We start from the raw sequence: 19,287 nt of genomic DNA, 5'->3' as shown, positions 1-19,287 counted from the left end.
TTATTTTAAAAGATGCGAGTATTGATTTGTTGTAGCTCTAAATTGGTCGATCTCTCCTCTTAGGACATGGTAGTAGGATGCATGAACCCCATCGCAGGAAGCACTAGACTGTTGCAGGTCATGCCGTTATACACGCAATATCATGTTAAGGGGAATGTAGAGAGACCAGTTCACCTGAATGCATGCTCTTAAACTGTGGCAGGGAACCTGCTAAAATAGGGAGAAGATGCAGACACGCTCAGGGAGCTCGGGGTACGTGAGGGAACAGGATGACACCGTGAGCCAGCATGACACCCCCCAACATAAATATTATAGTGGAATACAAGCACTTGTAAAAAGAAACTGCCATGATGAATTCCCTTTGAAATGTATTACTGTTAGTTGCTCTGCCCATTTGTTAAGCTGATCCCAATAAATATTTACTTTGCAAGAAATATGCACTCCAAGATTCAAGATCGTCAGCAACGAATAAATCTACATACGGCTGCTGTATGTGTTGTGGGAAATCCTTTACACACCGTGGAGGGTTAGCTTTCAGGTTTTACTATAAATCTGCTTGCAAAGAGTCAACTGTGACGCATGTGTGTTTGGACAGTCATTAGTAATTGAAATGTAACTAAAATGACTAGTAGTCCATAGTTTTTTTTTTGTTCATTGTTGGAATTCAAAACCTTGTCTGACTTCATTCACTGTTTACACATTTTTTGTGCATGTGTGTGTGTGTGTATATGCACTTATGCACAAATACGCACTTCTTTGTCATAGTGTTGTATTGTTTCAATATCCGGCTTTGTTCTGTAATTTTGTTGAGTAATTCCTGTTTTTGTAAGCATTAGCTGTTATTGCCCGCAAGTCTGAATCCGTGTCATGTTGTTTTACAGGGATAAGCTCCATTCACTCCAGTGTTGTGTTTTTTTTTTGTTTTGTTATTGCAGTGCTCGTGTGTCACTTCGTGTACTATGGTACATAGTCGGCGATGTACTGATCACACTTCTGGGGAATCCCAGCAGGCATCACATCGGACAGACTGTTTCCCTTTGATCTCTTTGGACGACTCTGTGCTTTGCTTTGTCCAGAAATTAATTAAGTTGAAATGAAATAATTATGAAGTTTTGTCTGAAGTATAATGGAAACTTTGTCAAGTCCATCCATCCATCCATCCATTTTCCAAACCACTTATCCTACTGGGTCGCGGGGGGTCCGGAGCCTATCCCGGAAGCAATGGGCACGAGGCAGGGAACAACCCAGGAAGGGGGGCCAGCCCATCGCAGGGCACACTCACACACCATTCACTCTCACAGGCACACCTACGGGCAATTTAGCAACTCCAATTAGCCTCAGCATGTTTTTGGACTGTGGGGGGAAACCAGAGTACCCGGAGGAAACTCCACGACGACATGGGAAGAACATGCAAACTCCACACACATGACCCAGGTGGAGACTTACTTTGTCAAGTCATTTCTGTTAAGTGTTCTGCAAAATGTTCTCATGGGCTGGCCTTGAGAAAGGAGGACAGAAGAAAAATGGAAATGAGTTGAAAGTGTCTTGAATTTGTTTGATTTTTCACTCGTTGATCGATGAAGTGTCTTCATTTCTGAATGGTGGTGAATTGAGAGCGTGACGCTGTGGTTCGTTGGAGAGCACTGTTGCCTCACACCAACAGGGTTCTGGGGTTTGGAGTCCTGAAGGGTTCCACATTCTCCCATAGTGGAGTGGGTTTCTACAAGGTAATCACACGTCCTAAAACCTAGTTAAGCCCCTTTTAGACATATGTGGCTAACCTGGACTTTCTAGACATTACACAGAGGGGCTGTGTGTGTGAACGCAATTGTCCAAAGCAGTTATACCGGACGTTAAATGGACTTTACCTTGCTAGCTCCCTAGTACAAAGTAATCCAGGAACATTTCCACTTGACCCATCTGTGAATGGAGCAGGGAGAATTCCGGAGAATTTGCTGTGAGTGAGAAGGTGTGTTGATGACATTTCTAGCATGCGACTAGCGCAAAAACTGAAGAATAGGGTCATCCAAGGGTGAAGAAGAAGGGTCATTTACATGAAGAAGACCTCAATAAACATGTTAATTGGAGGGACTAGATTAAGGACCTTCTGTCAATAATGCCTTAAACAAAACACTGTGTACTTTTTGCCTCCAGCATATATACTCTAGCCCTCGTCTACACAACCCAGAGTATTTCTAGCAGGTGTGAAAGTATCTGACATGGACAGTCTCCGCTTGTGTACCACATGTGTGAAAGAACGACTCCGGAAAAAGTCTGGACCTGATTCTCTGGACAATGTCATTGGCGTCCCTGAATTGCCCATAGTGAGCTGGTGTGGGTTCTTGTGATGGACTGGTATTCTGTACCCTTTCCTTGTGGTCCAGACTCCTCCAAAATCCTGTCCAACATTGGTGACATGGGAAAACCAAAGCTCAGATTAAATGACCAGTATCGCAATAACGCATCCAGTTCTCATAAGAATGGGCTGTTTGAGTTTTATTCTCCATTGCCAGTTTTTTCTCACTCAAATGCAATAAAATACCCCCTTCGGGAGTCATTAACGTCAACTAAACATGGGCCTGTGGCTTACAAGTGCGCCATCTGTGTTGGCGGTTCTGAGTCGTAGCAGTTTTAATGTCTCACCGAGCTAATAGTGCTCGCTCGCTCATTCGCCATCGCGGCCTGTGGTTTTACAGTAGGAAATAAATGTCCCCATAATGCATTTCTATTCCTTAGGAAGCAGCACACCCATGCCCCTTCTGCATTACACAAACTGCCCTTGATGTTGTGGTTCAAAAGCCTGCTGCGGCACCCATAAGCGCTAAAGGCCTTTAAGGCAAATTATCAGTATGGACCCCCCCCCCCCCCCCCTTCACATATACACTACCTCGTTTTCTCATTTTTTCTGAGACTTCCAATTAAGTCAGTATTTTCTTGTCTCTTTTTACTAGAGAATTTTTGTTGTATCACATATATATCTTCGGGAAAGTCTTAGAGGGGATTAGGGTTGCAAAGGGGCCGAAAATTTCCAGATACTTTCCATCTGAAGATAAGCTGGGGAATTTTGGAAATATTGAGTTTAGTGGAACTTCGTGTGAGCTGTCAGATACAGCGAAGAAAGCAAACTGTATGAATAATACAACATGGTATATGACGTATAAGCAGTGTGTTTTCAGGCAGATGCTAATTTTGGGGTTATTTTATACGCTCATAATTTCAAAGGCACGTAGTTACACAATGATATCACTAATAGTGCCGTCAAGGTGTTTTTTCCAACTACATTTAAGTTCCCTGTTACAGGCCAACCTGCAATTTTTCAAATTTCCAGTTTGTTCCCATTGGTCCCCATATGCTCCCATTAATTCTCATGGAAAGTTTCTAACTTTTGAAAATTCCCAGAATTTTGCCAGCCTAGTTTGTGTCGGTGCTTCATTTCTGAAGACCACCTGTGTTTGCAGAAACATCAGATCTTTTTTTTTGTTTCTCTGCTGATGAATTTCACTGGAAATATATTGTTTGCGTCAAGTGTTGGGAAGTAATGACACACAGTCCGACCAAGCTAACGGAGACCGATTGGTGGCCAGAGGCTGAGCCGCACTGTCACTAGCGGTGAGCGATCTTCAGCAGTTGCCGGGGTAAACGCCACTGCTTATCCATCAACTGTAGCCTTGTCACAGTGACGGATGTAGTGAAGTGGCTGTTTGTGCATCTACAGCCTGGTGCCTGACGAACACTGTGCAGCCTTTGTAGAAACAGGCTAATGACAAGTAGGATATGATGAGCTTTTTGGAAAGTGGGGGGGTTGAATAGTGGAGTAATGGTATAACTGTGGAGGAAGAGAGTGGTTCATGGCCCACTGCTTCATTCAGCAGGGATTTTCCAGTGGTTTCCCAGCCCTGAAACACTGTTTCCTGAACTTCTGGTCCCCCCGTCCGGCACTTATGACCTCCCCGGTGATACATTGCTGTTATGTCCGGCCTACTAGCCCCACCCATTGCCTACTTGGGAGGGAGGGATTGGCCATGAGGCACAGTCAGACGAGAGGACCCTGCACACCGCCGAAATTCCAGCCAGTATCCGCTCTAGGGCAGTGACTGGTGCCAGTCTCTGATCTCCTGGAGTCCTGACCCTCTCCTCCTCTTCTCCTCCGTCCCAGTGGGCCTGCGGCCAGCTGTTCCGTCGGACACGTGCCTACAAAATTCTACGAATCAAGAGGAGACTACCTGGGCCTTAAACTTGAATGAGAAGACCAGCCTTTGGGTTCGGTAATATTCTTCCCTGAGTATGTATTGCCGGGACTTATTCCACTGCTTGTTCAGTTACCGGTCTTTATTTGGACTTGCGGTGTTCTAGATGAGATTAGAGAACGCGGAACGCATGTGTAGTTAATGTTTCCCAGATTCCTCTCTCTACTGAGTAGAAATGATGTACTTGCTGAGATGGCATGTAAGCGATCTTGCAAAGACGGGGGACTGTTGCCGTCTTTGTGCAGTTTCAGAGTCACACTCACAGTAGCACATTGTTTCATGCCTTTATAGACATAGTATCGCATATCTTGTGGTGTCTGGGACAAATCCCCTTTTCACGCTTGTTTCCTGGAGGTCCGCAGCTGTTGACGTCAAACAGAGCAGTTTCTCGCAGTACGCAAAAACAGCGCTTGTTTTCACCAGTGATATATTCGGTGTTCCCCTACCCGAACCGTGCCTTGCCCCCAGGCATCGCCGAGGACTGCAGCGCTGAAAAGGCCCTCGTTGGAACTCTGGTTTGTGACATGTTGATGGCAGTTAGCTTGGGTCAGTGGCTTTGGTAGAACCGTGTCCCTCAGGTGCCAGCTGTGGAGATTCCACTGTTCCTGCCAACTCGGTGTCCCCCCCAAGGAAGCACTTGGTGTTGGACACTCTGCCATAGTCCTGCTGTGAGATCTGCGCCCATCTTGAGAGTCAAGGGCCCAGTTATTTTCATCAAACAGGAAGTCGGCTGTGTCACTGTGAATCCCATGGCGGTACCTTGATCTTACGGGCTGTGCTGCTGGGTCGTCAGTAAGAACTATGACTGGCTGTTCATTTTATCTACCTCACTGTCACAAAAGCACAGCTGAGAACGGCTCCCAGGAATTCAGCATTGTCCTCCTGCCTTATTTCCCACCCCATGAATACAGATTCAAGTAGAATTTCTGTTTTATTGCAGCTTAATTAGAAGGTACTGGGTTAATTAGATGCTCTAAAGAGGGATTAAACTGTTTGAATAGCTGTGCTTCTTATTTATTCAACTGACTTTGTGTTTTGGCGTTTCATGCATTAGGTGATGTCTGTCGTTGGTTATCTGCTGCTTTTAATGTTAAATGTTACACTAAAATTAAAACGAGTTTAATTTCTGAAGACACATTTTGGTTTTGCTCTGTTGGAATCATGGTTAATTTTTTTCCCCTACCCTCTAAGGCAGCTACAGTAATGACTCTGTGACTCATTTTTCATGTTTCACAGAACTTGGTGCTTTTGGTTTTCCTCATGATGATGATTACGTACTTGAAGCACAGGTGGAGGTCAGGCATTTCTACGATGTAGCGGCTTAATGTTAAGCATTATTGAAGGCATTGCGGAGGGGTTCCCATGAGTGTCTGGTCAGGTAACTGAGGGCTGATGGAAGATCTTCTGCTGGCGTTTGTCTTCCATTGACAGCCTGTTGGGCCGGTGGTTGTAGGGTAGCTAATCTAGTCTGCTTGCACTAGTCTAGTCTGATTTTGTGGCTCTGGGTTAGGATGCTGTGCCTGTAATCGGTAGGTTGCCAGTTCAAATCCGAGAGTGGCTGTGGCATTGGCTTTTAACAGCAAGGATATCTCTATTGTCCCTGGGACTGTCTGTTCTTAGTTTCTCAAAAACGCCTGTTGTTTTGGAGAGTAATAAAAATAAATTGGAGAGTAATAAATGAAAAATGTAAAATGATTGGTATTGACGCTAAATACTGTACCCTCTCTCCTGAATGGGATGGTACCTCTGTTTGTGTGATTTTATTGGTGCTACTCAAAATTATGTATGTGGGGTTTAACTTAATTGGTGTTGGAATCTTCATGCCCTAATGCGTACTGGGGCAGATCATCCCACAGAACAGACCCATAATACCACTGGGTTCCAAAATATCTGTCCTGAATTCCTAAGAATAGGTTTATGCTAATGTGTTTGCAGGACCAGAATTTGCAATGGGTAGGCCATTTTGGGAAAGACTTAAAATAGGAATTGAAATTGCCCCGTTTGCAGGTGCGTACCTTTTGAGGCCCTGCCATTCAGTCCAGGGTCTGCACAGTCTTCTGCCCAGTGCTTCCTGGAATAGGCAGTTTGGAAAATGTATGTAATGTATGTGCTCATCAGCCGTTACTTCAGTAATTTTGTAATACCTAAGGCAACTTTTCCTTCCTAAAATTTTCTCATGTGTTTTTTTATGCAGTTGAATTGTTCACTCTGCCTAGAATTCCACTGGGTCGGGGGAAAACAAATTACTGTCTTAATAGACACTTGGAGTGAAATGAACAGCTATTTTGTTCTGGGCTGCACAAGATCTCAGCATATTTTTGTGCAGCATGGAGCTGAGTATTTAAAAGAGAAAGGCTGTCTGTTTTTGAGACAAGCAGGCCTTTGGAAATGCGTGCCATTGGTGGATTAATCTGCACATGACCGGCTGAATGTCCTCTGTGTCTAGTGGAATTTCATTTGCACGTCTCTCCTGATCCTTATACGCATCATCATTCTCCGCCTCCTCCTCCATTCTGCTTTGGTATTGCCTTCATCCAAGACTTCGCTTTGTGCTTTGCAAGACTGATTTCCTTCCATGGCAATCGATATAGTCACCTTTAGCAAAGCAAGGCTCATTCTTTTTTATCGTATTAATGGTGTTAAATGTAAGAATACCAAGGCCAGGAAGAATACTTTTCTTTTTGGATTTTAATCTGTTTTTGCATGGCCATTCATTTTGCGTCAGTTATTGCTCTTAAGAAATGCTCTGTAGCCAGTACAGACTTTGAGTGTTTTGAACTAGTTCACTGGCAGTTTCTGAGTCGCTGAAACAAGTTCCAGTGACAGTATGAAAGCTTTATGTGACGCTGATGTTGGCATGTGTCTGCATTTTGACATGGTAGATGTTGTTCAGCCGCTACTGCCAGGCTGGTGTGAAGGATGGGGGTGTGGGAAGGTTTGGTTATCATCATCTGAAGAGCTGGATGGAAGAGGAATTTGGCTTTCCCTGCCTTCTCCCTTCCACTGTGGCTTTCCCGTCACTTCTGTGTATGTAAATGTAACAAAAATGATATTCTAAGAGATTTAATTACTCTTTAATTAGTTGCTCGTATGATACAAATCTGCTATTTGTGCCTGAAATGTTCATTCCGTGCTCCTTTAACCGGTAATTATACTCTCCAAGGTACAATTGCAATATTTCAAAAGCGACCCAGATAAGTCATTATATCACTTCTAAAGGCCAAGAGGTTCGTTCAAATTCTACAGAAATGTTAACTTCTGGATTTTTTTTTTTTTTTTTTGGGGGGGGGGACTCGGTTCTCTGTAGTAAACTAATAATTTAATACTAATAGTAACTAAACACTGTGAACTTGTATTTGATAAGCAGTCACAGATGATGTATTGCTCTAAATCTTACCTGATACATACAGATTTATGCAGATTCGGTGAACCCAAGCAAGGATCTTGCATATTTTAAACCAAATATATCACTAGCAGTAGTTCTGCAGTAGGTGAACTGAAAATTCCTTCGGCTTGAATCTGTAGACACTCTGGAGCAAAAAATCAGATGGTTTGGTCTGAAAGTTTTTTTTCAGGTTTGGAATTCCTTCCTTTAGGAGCTTTAAAGGGGGTGCTGGGGGCAATTTTATGCCTTTTTTTCCAGGACACGTTCTGTCTTTTATATAACAGTCCTTTGTTCATTTCTCAGCTAATACAGACTGATTGTAGGCATTTTTCTGCTAATAAGCAGGATGGATTCCATCCGTAATTCATTCTGCATTTTTGAGGAGGTGTTTACACATGGGCAATTATGACTCACACCTCGCAGTCAATAAAATATCAACACAGGCAGCTCCTTCTTGCCTTAATCTCTCCCTATTTTTAAAATGATTAAAGGACTTTTCTTGGCGTCGGGGCTCGGATTTGATTATCGTGCCATCTTGTCTCCCGAGGAGGGGTAATTTGATGAACTTTGTTCTTTCGACATCCTAAAAATAGGAGGAGAGCGTGTAGAACCATAGTTTTCTTATTTTTTCTCCGTAGCCTTAACCGATTATTGCATTACCTGCCTTATGGTTTTGTGGTCCTGAACCTTAGCGCTCTAGTCCTTTTTTAAATTATGTCTGTAATTGAGGACATTAATGCTTAATCTACATTTGAGGGTGGGATTGGAAGCCCGGAAGCCTTGAGTTAAGTTGTGATGGTGTGGTAGGGGGCTCACAAGTGTGGTGCTGTGTTCCTAGCTGGGGCCTGCAAATGGTGCACTGGCATTCCGTCCTCCTGCATATCTCAGTCTTTGTCCTGGCATTTGCGGCTGGGGGGGTGTTTTGCTGGGTTTGCGCAGCAGTTTCCTCTTAAGATCACGATTGTTTCGTAAGAGCGTGTCAGATAAAGGTTTCCGGACTGTTAGCTTCCAACCCGACTCTCGGGCTATATCAGCTTTTTTTTTTCTCTTTCTTCCAGGGGGTGCTGAATCAGTGATGAATGAGTGGAGGGCCGGCTGCGTTTGGGCGTAGCGCCGCACGTGTCTCTGAGTACCGCGAAACGGGTGTTCCCCTAGCTTTCCCGTAATTATCCGAGAGGGAGGATAATCAGATCTGAGTCGCAGGATGCCGCAGCTGATATGGCTAATAATTCAGCCCGTCGTGAGACACAACTGCTTTCGGATAGGGAGGGCAGGGTGCATGCTGGGTGGCAGAGCAGTGGCTGTTATGTAAACACTGCGTCTGCCCCAGGCCATCTGAGGAGGAGGAAGGGGGGGGGGGGGGGGCTGACCTGTGGTTTCTAACACCTCACGCATGGCTGGAAGCATAGCTCCGATTGGAAGCCTGTCAGATTTAGCTGAAAGTTATTGTCCCATTTGCGCCTCATGTTAACGTCCCAGAGTGCCGGGGGCGCCGTAAGAAATCTCTGCATGCACTCGGCTGATCGAATGCTTATGACGGCAGCATTAACTTTTTATATTTTCATCAGAGGTAGAAAGTTCAAATCCAGAAAGTAGAAATCCAGACCAAGGGTTTGTTTCCACCAATCACTTGAGTATAAAGAGTCAGAGTTGGAACAAAATCTTGGTCTGGATTTTTACTTTCTGGTAATATTTTATTATTGTTTTTGCCACTCCTGGGTAGCATGTTGTGTTCTACTGTTTCTTTTTTCTTTGAATGCAAGACTGCTGTGAAATCCATCCATCCATTTTCCAAACCGCTTATCCTATTGGGTTGCGGGGGGTCCGGAGCCTATCACGGAAGCAATGGGCACAAGGCAAGGAACAACCCAGGATGGGGGGCCAGCCCATCACAGGGCACACTCACGCACCAGTCACTCACACATGCACTCGTATGGGCAATTTAGTAACTCCAATTAGCCTCAGCATGTTTTTGGACTGTGGGGGGAAACCGGAGTACCCGGAGGAAACCCCACGACGACATGGGGAGAACATGCAAACTCCACACAAATGTAACCCAGCCGGAGACTTATGGAATTTTTCAAGAATTTAGCCTGTTCGATCTGTGCAGTCCGCCTGCTGTCTGAAAGCCTACTTTTATTCTCTCTCTATATGTAATAGAAGCAGAAGAGGAAATAATAGGTTTATAATGTTCCGTGGTAAAGGCCAGTCATGATTGGTGGGGTTTCACTTTCTGCTGAACAATGCAGCAAGGACATTTTCGAGACATTAAGGGAATTGAAGCCCTGCTTGTGTTTGAGGACTTTATGGGTCCCAAGGACACAGCTGAAGTGATTAGTAACTATTGGTGAGACCAAGAAAGTAAGTCAAAACTAAACTTCCTTTAGGGGAAGAACCAGATAACCAGGGTTACATGTGAGTTTGCCAACATGTGGAATGTCACATGGGCAAGAAACTCATGAAATAGTCTTCAGTGTATCCTGTTTGAAACAAGGGACCTGACTTACTGCTTGACAGCTAGGATAAATGAGAACAGTATGGCAGAGGGTGACTCTTCTGGAGCTAGAAATATTGCAAGTGTTCTCTGTTGGCTTTGAAGCTGTGTGGAAGGATTAGGTTTTACATTTATGTTCTTTTATTTGGAATATGTTTTTTTTCCAAAGCGACAAGTGCATTAAACAATAGACGGGTGTCATCAATGGAAGCAGCAAGTAATTAGTAAGTGCAGTGACTTTTTTGTGATGTTCTGTTTCCTAAATGAGATCTTCCGGCACGCGAATGTGGTCGTATGGATAATTGTGCTGGAAATGGTATGAATGTAATAAAAGAAGCCTGAGATTAAAGTGACATTAGAGACGAGAGAAAAATAAACATTCAGACAGATCTTAGACAAGTAGAATAAATTAATTACATGATTCCTTTGTAAAGCAGAAATGAATCTGGAGTTTCAGGGGATGTAGGTGCTTTGCTTCCATGGTTGGGAAGGTCAGCTAGTATCTGTGAGATATTTACCCATAATTAATGCTTTTCCCTCTTAACGATTGCAGCATTTTATTCTGTAGCTGACAGTCTATAATTATTATTTTTTTCAATAACTTTCGTTCTTGCAGTTTTTAAATACCATTAATTACAAAACACTTTCACCTTAAGTGTTGACAAGAGCGAGTCGGTCAGCTGAGCATGACTGGCGATTCCTGGTCCAGGTCTGACAGATAATTGCTGTATGCAAAGAGGCGAGCGCAGTGCTAATTGGGGATGGAGGGGGGGGGGGGGGGGGGGGTTCTGATGGCCGTGGCTAAGATGCAAGTCTCAGATCCAGGCACCCATCTCACGGGGCGTAATGCTGCCCAGTACGGGCCAGTCCTAAGAAGCTGGCTGTTAACTGGACCAGCTCCCCGGCCCTCATCTCTATCGAGATGGTGCAGGAGATGGCAGGAGCACCTGATTTTCTGAGGGGAGGGAGGGTGCAGGGGATAAAGAATGCTTACTTACTCAGAACGACTTTCTAAAAACACTGCATGGGTGGGGAGCTTTAGAGCAGAGACGAGCAGCCTGCTAAACAGGGCAGATGAAATCTGCCACCAACCTGGCTGACTCCGTTTTCATTTAACTGGTATGCAAGGACTATAGAACATTAAAATGTAAAAATTCAGCAGTTTTCCTAAATTTTAATGTCAAATAACAGTCAGTGGCCCGTCACTTAACTTAAGATGTATTTTGTTTCTTGCATTTATCACGGAAACCAATTTTCACTGCACTGTTTGGTCACACTCGAGGGGACACAAGTAACTTAGTAACTCGGTTGTCACTCGCATGCAAATCATGAACAAAAATAGTAACTGCATGGGACATGAACCGCCGTGGCTGATTAATGATGATCAGTACATAACTAAAGCTTTGTTTCTGTTTAATACATTAGGTAAGAGTGTACTACTACGTTATTTATGCCCCCTCAAGTAAAGTGTTGCCCACCATATTGTTAGGGCTCAGAACATTTCTAGATCTGTTCTTAACAAAAGCTCTCTTTTGGAATGTGGAACTGGATCAGAATTATTTTTCATAAGCAGCACTGTGGCTTTGCAGCCCCAGAAAAACACGTAATGAGGGGACAATGTGCAAAGTAGGTATGTATATATCACATTGTGAGGACCAAATGTTACCACTTTTAATCAATTTTATAAAAATCTGTGATTGTTCGTTTTTTTTTTTTTTTTTTTTTAAATGCAATGCCAGAAGCCTTTGTATTTTGCTTGGTTGGTTACGGTTAAGGTTAGGGCTGAGTAAGGGCTCTGGTCCTCATAGTTGTGGGTAGGCTAATAGAAACAAGGGGAGAGTCCCCACAAAGGTATAGATCCCTAATCTGTGTGTGCGTTGGTTCTGCAGTGGACTACCACCCAGTCCAGCCTTGTGCCCTGGGCTTCATCGAATTGGGGTCCAACCTGCAAGTTTTAGCAAATCTTCTCCCAAAGTGTTGTCCCCAATGGTTCTCACCATCTGAACTAGCGGGATTAATATGAAAGGAAAAGCAGAAATTCATAGGTCAGTTTGTTGGCCTTGAGTCAGGGTTTAACAAGCCGACTTGTTGCCGGCGGATTTTTAATGACCATTGTAGGCTGTGGCTCTGGTTAAACGTCTCCTTCAGGAAGACAGGCACTGGGTCCATCTTGCAATCAGCTTCCATTTTCCTTCCACAAAAGAATGGCACCTCCTATGCACGTCGCTGACCTTTCACAGGCTATCAGAGCTGTTGTGGAGGAGAGCCGCCGTGACGCAGAGCTAGTGATTTATCGAATGGTGTCACAATAGCAAGGCCGCCTCCCAGTTGAGAGACCCTGCCGTGTGCACTGCCTAGCAACCAGGTGGTACCTCTGTGGACGAACGAGAGTGGAGCAGGTTGAGACCGGGACGGGGTAGGCTGGGGGGGACACATGGCCTTTGTTGCCACTTTTGGCCCAACCTTATTTGATTTTAATTAGAAAATTAAACAAAGGTATTCAAGTGGCCTTTCATCTCTTGTGTTAATGAGCTTGACGTGATTTGACAGCCTCGTAGACAATATCTTACTTGATAATGTGAATCCTTTATTCTTCTTTGAGCTTAGGGTTTCTTTTTGGGTGGGGCCCAGATACAATGTGGATAGAGTGGGGGTGACTGGTCTGAAGTAATAAAATCTAGGTGTATTTTTACTGAGTCAGTGGACTGTACCAGTAGCACACTGTGATCTGCTAGACTGGCCTAATAAGAATCAATGGGTTTAGTTTTAGCTTTTAGCTAAACCCAAGTCTCCAGTGCACAACCTCTGAATGAGAGCCCATTTACTATGGTGTGGTGAAATTCTCTCTACCAGACAGATCATTAGTTTTTTTTTTTATACTTCCTGTATCTTTTTGATGATTCAAGGAAATGTGCATCTGCTATGGAGGTTGGCATGTATTCCGGCGCATTCCTGGCCAGACTCTAAGAATTGCTAATGCCGTTCTTTAGTTCCATGGGATTAAGACTGGATCGGAAATTGTTGCATGTTTGTTCTCCCTTGCTGCGAAGCGCTGACTTTAGATTGGGTTGTGTTGGATGGGACATTGTGTAAATGGGTGCATTTGGGATTCAATGGAATCACAAGTTCGAATTTAAGTTCCTAACCTTGAGAACCAATCCGAACATTAAAGACGACATTTACCGTTCATGTTATTCACTTAATATTCCAACAGCTCCATGAAAGGGTAGCATACAAAATTACATTTTCCATGTTACTCTCCCTTTTGAAGTGCCACCACTCTTTCGGTTGCCTTTCCTTCTCAAAGTCTGCATTCGGCCTCTTACATTTGCTTTCTTAGAAGTGATTCCCCCAGGGACCGTAAAAGAAGCCTGCAATTTATAATTTAGTGAATCTGACCCAAGGAATGGCTTGAAAATGTGAATCAATGCTTTTGAAAACTACAGTGGAAGCCCTTAAAGGTTTGTGTGTGTTGGATTTTAGGGGTCAAAGGTGACAGGAAGGAAGCTCCTGACTGTTGTGTTCTACGGCTGTTTGAGCTGCTCTGTTCTGGGTTTTTGTTTTCTTGAAGCTCCTGTGTGTTTTGTAAGGCTTCTCATAACATTTATAGTGGAAGCGAAATGAGCTACGTGGTGGATGTATGCAGGATGAATGTGCCGTAAGCGGTGTGTGAGAAAGCGAGCCAGTATTAGTAAATTTGTACCAGACAGGACTGTGGTTAGGCTGGTGTTTTGTGGATCCCTTTTCCTGGTTGCATGGCAGTACAGGGAAAATTTGAGGGAGTTTTTGAGCAGAATTGTGGGGACCATCTACAAACAGGCTATTATCCACAAGCTGAAGGATATGAAAGGACCGTTCCTGGCTTCATGGGCCAGATGTGAGGGGGGTCATGGCAGTGACACTGAGTGTGTCATTAGCGCCCCCCCCCCCCTTAGGGTTTTCTTTCCTTCTAAACTGGTTGCATCAGTTGCTTTATCAGTTTCTGAGCTGGGCCCTGGAAATCACTGGACAACAGCGGCATTTCCTGACATCTGAAAAGATCATCAGTCCGGTCATCTTGCATTTTGTTGGGGGTGGAGAACTTCTGGCAGATCTTGAAATTTCTCTTCTCTAGAGATGGGTAGAAAAGGAGAGAGGGAGAGAGATGTGCAGATAACAGTCCAGGTAACTACGGCAACAGGTGCCATCACAGTAGTCGTATCTAGCGTGTTTCGACTGTCCTCCCACGTAATCGGTGTTGGGTACATCTGCTGCTTTGGCTTGTGGAAAGGCTGACATGAACAGCCTGGAAACATGCAACTCTTCCTCGTTCAAAAAGACGCCACAGTCAAGCTCCTCCCCTCTAAGAAGTATGTTGGGGGAGGGGGGGGTTGTATGTGGGATGAGAAAATGGACATCTGATTTTTAAATTGTCACAAACAGCAATTCTCCCAAGGCTTAGCTCGACACGTGTGTGACCCCCTGCTACAGAAAAGTACAAGAAACTACTACCGCTGCCAAACAGCAGTCTGGTGATATACAACTTTGGGGGAGGCCTGGTAGAGTAGACTGATGCAATACCCAGACAGACCGAAGAAATACAGTCATATCTAACAATTAAGATCTGGTCTCATATAAACTCTAGTGCATCTTTTAAAGGATCTTTCCAGAACTGTACTGATACAGTGATGCATTGCTGAAATTCTAATCTGTGGGCTATCATGCACGTCGATTTTTCCAGATTTCATACCCCAAGTTTTTGTAGATGGGAGGGGTGTTCAGCCTGTCCTCCGACAGTGATTATCCCTGAGCATTCTGTACGCCTGGCCTTGTTCTCAATATAGACAAATTGCTGTGTTCTTTTTTGGCTCTTGGTAACCCAGACGTAGTTCCAGTCCAGAGACCCGTAGCTGAATCTGGTAGCTTAATTTGTTGTTTTAATGAGGATCAAGTAGGGACAAGTAATCTCTGAAAACGAACAACCTTCACCAATTAACCCGTCGTTTACTGCTCAGTCTCTCTGTCACAAGATTCTGTTGCTGTTGGAGAAAAAAGCTTCTGAATCAAATAGACACTGATAATTTTGATTTAGGTTGCAGCCATTGACTTGAGCTGAGCTGTGCACTGGTATAGTTCCAACACCTGTCAAAGAAAAAAGTTGTGTACCTGTAGTCGCAAGGTTTGTTATCATGCATACATGAGTTCTGCTCTGCATTACGGTGGGCTTGTTTTGTTGGGGGGGCGGGGGGGGGGGGAAGCCAGGCTTTGCTTCTGCGTCTCTGTATCGAGGATAGAAAAGCAGAGTTTTCTGTCTGCTCCGGTCTCTACTGCCTGCCCTTGTTGGGGGATCTTGGGGCTGTGTGAGGGGGTGCAGCCTTCTGCTGTGTCCCACCGGCTTCTTCTTGGGGGGGGGCCACCAATGACTCACTTGGGTGAGTGGGGGCGCTGCTCCTGCTTGGGTTCTCCTGAGGGAGGCTAGCATAAAAAATATATATTATTATTATTATTAATAAATTTAATTAGCAGAAAGTTAACCAGGAGAGCAAAGGTTTACAGCCTTTCTTAAACTGGGGAACCCTAGATATTCCAGAGCCAATGACACCCCCCAACCACTAATTTGCCATCGCATAATAAACATTTGGGACCGGGTGGCTTTATTTTTTTATATGGGCGAGGTAAAAAACTGGTTAATAATGACAATGGCCATTTACAATCAGTCTCTGAGCCCCCATTTGAAAATTCCTGCCATAAACCATAAGATGAGATGCTACCTTTTGACAGGATAAACAGCTGGACAAATCTGGTCCATAGTGAAGGGAACCCTGCAATCCACAGCTCTCGGGGGCTGCCTAGATTACCTTATTGTCAGTATACACAATAGGTAAGGAATTCAGATTTGTTTGTACTCTGGCTATGACATTATGCCTGCCCAAGTGCAGGCCAGTCCTTTGGATACGACTGACGAAATGGTTCAGTCTAGGTAGCATAGCTCATGTCACCTGAGATGTTTGTATCCTAAATAATGTTTAAAAGGATATTCATGCTTTAGGTGAATAAATGAGCCTCTGGAAACAAACCTGGTTTTGACTGATATTCAGTAGGCTTGTTGTGGTGGGGGGGTCTGTATTGTCCATATTTAGGGTCTCATCTCTACTGTGACTGGGTGCTCAGGTGTTCTGTTCCACATGAGAGAGACTGATTGCTCAGATGCTCATGCACACAGTGGAGAACTTTGACTGTAAACATACCCATCTGGGAAGGAATGTCCGGCTGGCACATGTCTTCATCCAGGAGAAGCTGAGCCCTGAGATTAAAGGCTCTTCAATACCGTTAACATTTACATGTACTCATTTAGCGGATGCTGCTGTCCAACATGACATAAAGGGAGGCTGATAATGTACATCACAGGCATACAGCTGTCAAGGGACCAGCTCGGGTACTAAAGCTGTTAAGCTGAGCTTCTAATGAATGATTAGCAGCAGGAGAGAAGCATAGGAGCAAGAGCTGACAACGCATTAGAAAACACTTTGGGTACCTAACAGGGAACTTTATTCAGATCAAAACACCCAGATTATGAGGTTCCTATAAGACAAGTGCAATATACAAGAAGATCCAGCCTTGCCAAGAAGATATAACCAAGGGATGATCAGTGAAGATGGAGCAGGTCAATGGTTGGATGAACTGCATGTATGAGGATCTGTTATTATCTGCTCACTCGTGCCCAGGTGGGGCATCTTGGTGACTGGGTGGTTTTGAATCACCTCTCCGTTTGGTTGCCAAAGGTAAGGGAGAGTGCAGCCGGAACCACAGCTGCGCAGCAAGGACTCGTATGCGCAGTTTGGCCGCCTTTAATTGCCTGTCAGTCAGGCTAAGCTGAAGTGACAGACCCTGAAATTGCGTACGAGAGCCATGTGCTGGCAGACTGCGCGAGGCCCGTCACAGCTGGGCGGCACAACGTGGGGCGGAGCTTGACTCATCAGGACCCACGTTCCATACAAAAAGGCGTGAAAACTTCAGTAGCACGTCTCTGTGCCCTTTGATCGGGCTTGCGTAGCGCACCTGCCCTGTGAACGAATTGCAGATGAGTGACATTGAATGCTTCCAGCCTGTGCTGCATCAACGCTGCTTCCTTTGCAAAACGCTGGCCGCTTTTCGCATGCACTCTAATGTGAGGACGATTAGCTTCGACTCCTTGGCAACTTTTGCCGCGTCTGAGCTGGTGTGTGGGAGCGCGCGTTGCCATGGAGAACGGGAAAGATGGGTGGATGCGAGGTCTGATAGATCACATCCACGCCTAACAGGTATGGCCCAAGAATTTCTCACTGTAACCCTATGACTCACGTCAAGCACACCCAATAGCGGCTTTTGGAGTGGGACAATGTTCATGGTCGCTGGGTATTAGAGATGTGCTCAACTAATCCCAGTCAGAAGGAAAAATCCAGGTCTGGTTAATCCCCCAAAGCACCATTATTTATGATATTTGGCCTCTTTGTCTGCCGAAGGTTGTTCCCTGTTGGAGTTTTGGGTTATGGCCTTCATTAAACTTCCTGCAATCAAGTAAGTGTTTGGCTACGTTTTCCTTTATCAGGCCCCCCTTCAACAGCCTCTGCTTTGAAGTGGAATGAGTCTTGTCAGGAAGACACAACAGCTTATGTTAATGGCCTCTGCTGCAGTATTTTAATGTAAATTAGCTATAAATCTGGGACAACTTTTCATGGAAGGGACTGTTACCTATCTGTTTGTTTGTTGCAGAAGGCAGCATCAGCACAAAAAGGAGAATCGCTTTGCAGAGAACTTAGAAATGAGATGGCAGGACTACTGCCCCCTACTGGAAAACTTTAAATACACAGACGCAAACCTTTTAATTCTAAATAATATTGGAATATTTGATTAGGCCCCTTGTTTCGTATGTGGGACATTGTGCAGTTCTATTACTGCTTGCAAGCTACATGTCACTGGTCACGGAGAGCATGGGAAGCTGGAATTGTTGGTGACATCCCCGAGGTATCCCAGCTATTCCCATAATCGTCTTAGCCTGAGCATTGATTCAGCTGATTATTTTGTTAGCCGGAGACCAACCGAATACACTCCCGTCGGGGGCAGCAGACAGACAAACTCAGTCGGGTGGAACATCTCTGTAATCAAATGCACTTTGGAATGGAGACGTGATTTTTAAGGCCGTGTGGCCAAGATCTGCATTTATTCCAGTCTGACCAGCCTGTGCATTCATAAACCCGTACACAGTAGAAGCCATGAACACTGGCTATTTATACTCGGAAGAGAGTGAGGAGGAGGGCCCTCTATTGTTTAAGATGGCTCTAAATTAAGAACATGGGCAGAGAGCAGGAACGCAGACATTCCAGGATGAACACAACTTGGTCCATCTGTATCATGGAATTATCCGCAGTGTTGATCACACTACATTGCTCAGAACTAATTAACCATGTGAAGTTGGTGCCATTTGTTCAGGTTTATTTGCTATGTTTTTGTTTATGCCACAAAGCACAACTGCATTTCATTTCAAGTCCTAGATAGGTTCCACATCTCCAAAAACTTAAGTATTATATGACATCCTAACATTTGACTTTATTTAAATGTTATATACTATGGGCTGTTCTGAAGTAACACCTTTCTAAGGCGTGTAATAGCTTTCATCAGCTGGGAAGATCTCGGCTCTGTTCCTCGGCCAGTACTAATATTACAAGAAGCACTCTGTGTGTGGAATTCTGTGGGTTCTGTAGGCGATTGTGTCCATCCGCAGTCCAAAAACACTGAATCAGTGACTCTAATTTGCCCTTAGTGTGTGATTGTGTGCATGATGTTGTGCTTTGTGATGGATTGGGATTCGGCCCTAGGCGTTTCCCTGCTTTGTGCCCTGTGCGTCCTGATGCAGGCGTTAGGCTCATTGTAAACCCCCTACTGCAGTGTTTCCAAACCCGCTGCTCAGGAACCACCAGGCAGTCCTCGTTTTTGATCCCTCCAAAAAAACGTGGACTGTCTGGGAGGGAGCAAAAAACGTGGACTGTCTGGGGGGTCACTGAGGACTGGCTTGGGAAACAGCCCTACTGGTTAAGTCTTTATGGATGGAAGGATGAATGTAGGTCTTGGTATCTGCCTGGGGGCACTTCCTCTTGTAGGTAGGGTTCACAACGCCCATTAAAGGGGCTTCATGGGACATTAAA

The 19,287-nt window shown here is 44.6% G+C and overlaps 1 protein-coding gene across 3 annotated transcripts in view; it reads left to right on the top strand.

Moving 5' to 3' along the window:
- The window catches only part of LOC125705787 (tumor protein p53-inducible protein 11-like), a 42,847-nt gene that overhangs the window by 4,606 nt on the left and 18,954 nt on the right, over positions 1–19,287 (top strand). The window contains exon 2 of one of the 3 annotated variants that reach the window (XM_048972039.1): positions 4,157–4,265. The exons of 1 other annotated variant lie outside the window; for it this stretch is intronic. In XM_048972039.1, the coding sequence (XP_048827996.1) occupies positions 4,241–4,265 (25 nt within the window). In that variant the 5' untranslated portion in view covers positions 4,157–4,240. Of the gene's footprint in view, positions 1–4,156; positions 4,283–19,287 lie in introns of all 3 variants that reach the window. One more of the 3 variants, XM_048972040.1, reaches the window with a different exon arrangement.

Source organism: Brienomyrus brachyistius, chromosome 13 (genome assembly GCF_023856365.1).
Source record: "Brienomyrus brachyistius isolate T26 chromosome 13, BBRACH_0.4, whole genome shotgun sequence".
Classification (NCBI taxonomy): Eukaryota; Metazoa; Chordata; class Actinopteri; order Osteoglossiformes; family Mormyridae; genus Brienomyrus; species Brienomyrus brachyistius.
This window is presented reverse-complemented; position numbering and strand designations above follow the sequence as displayed.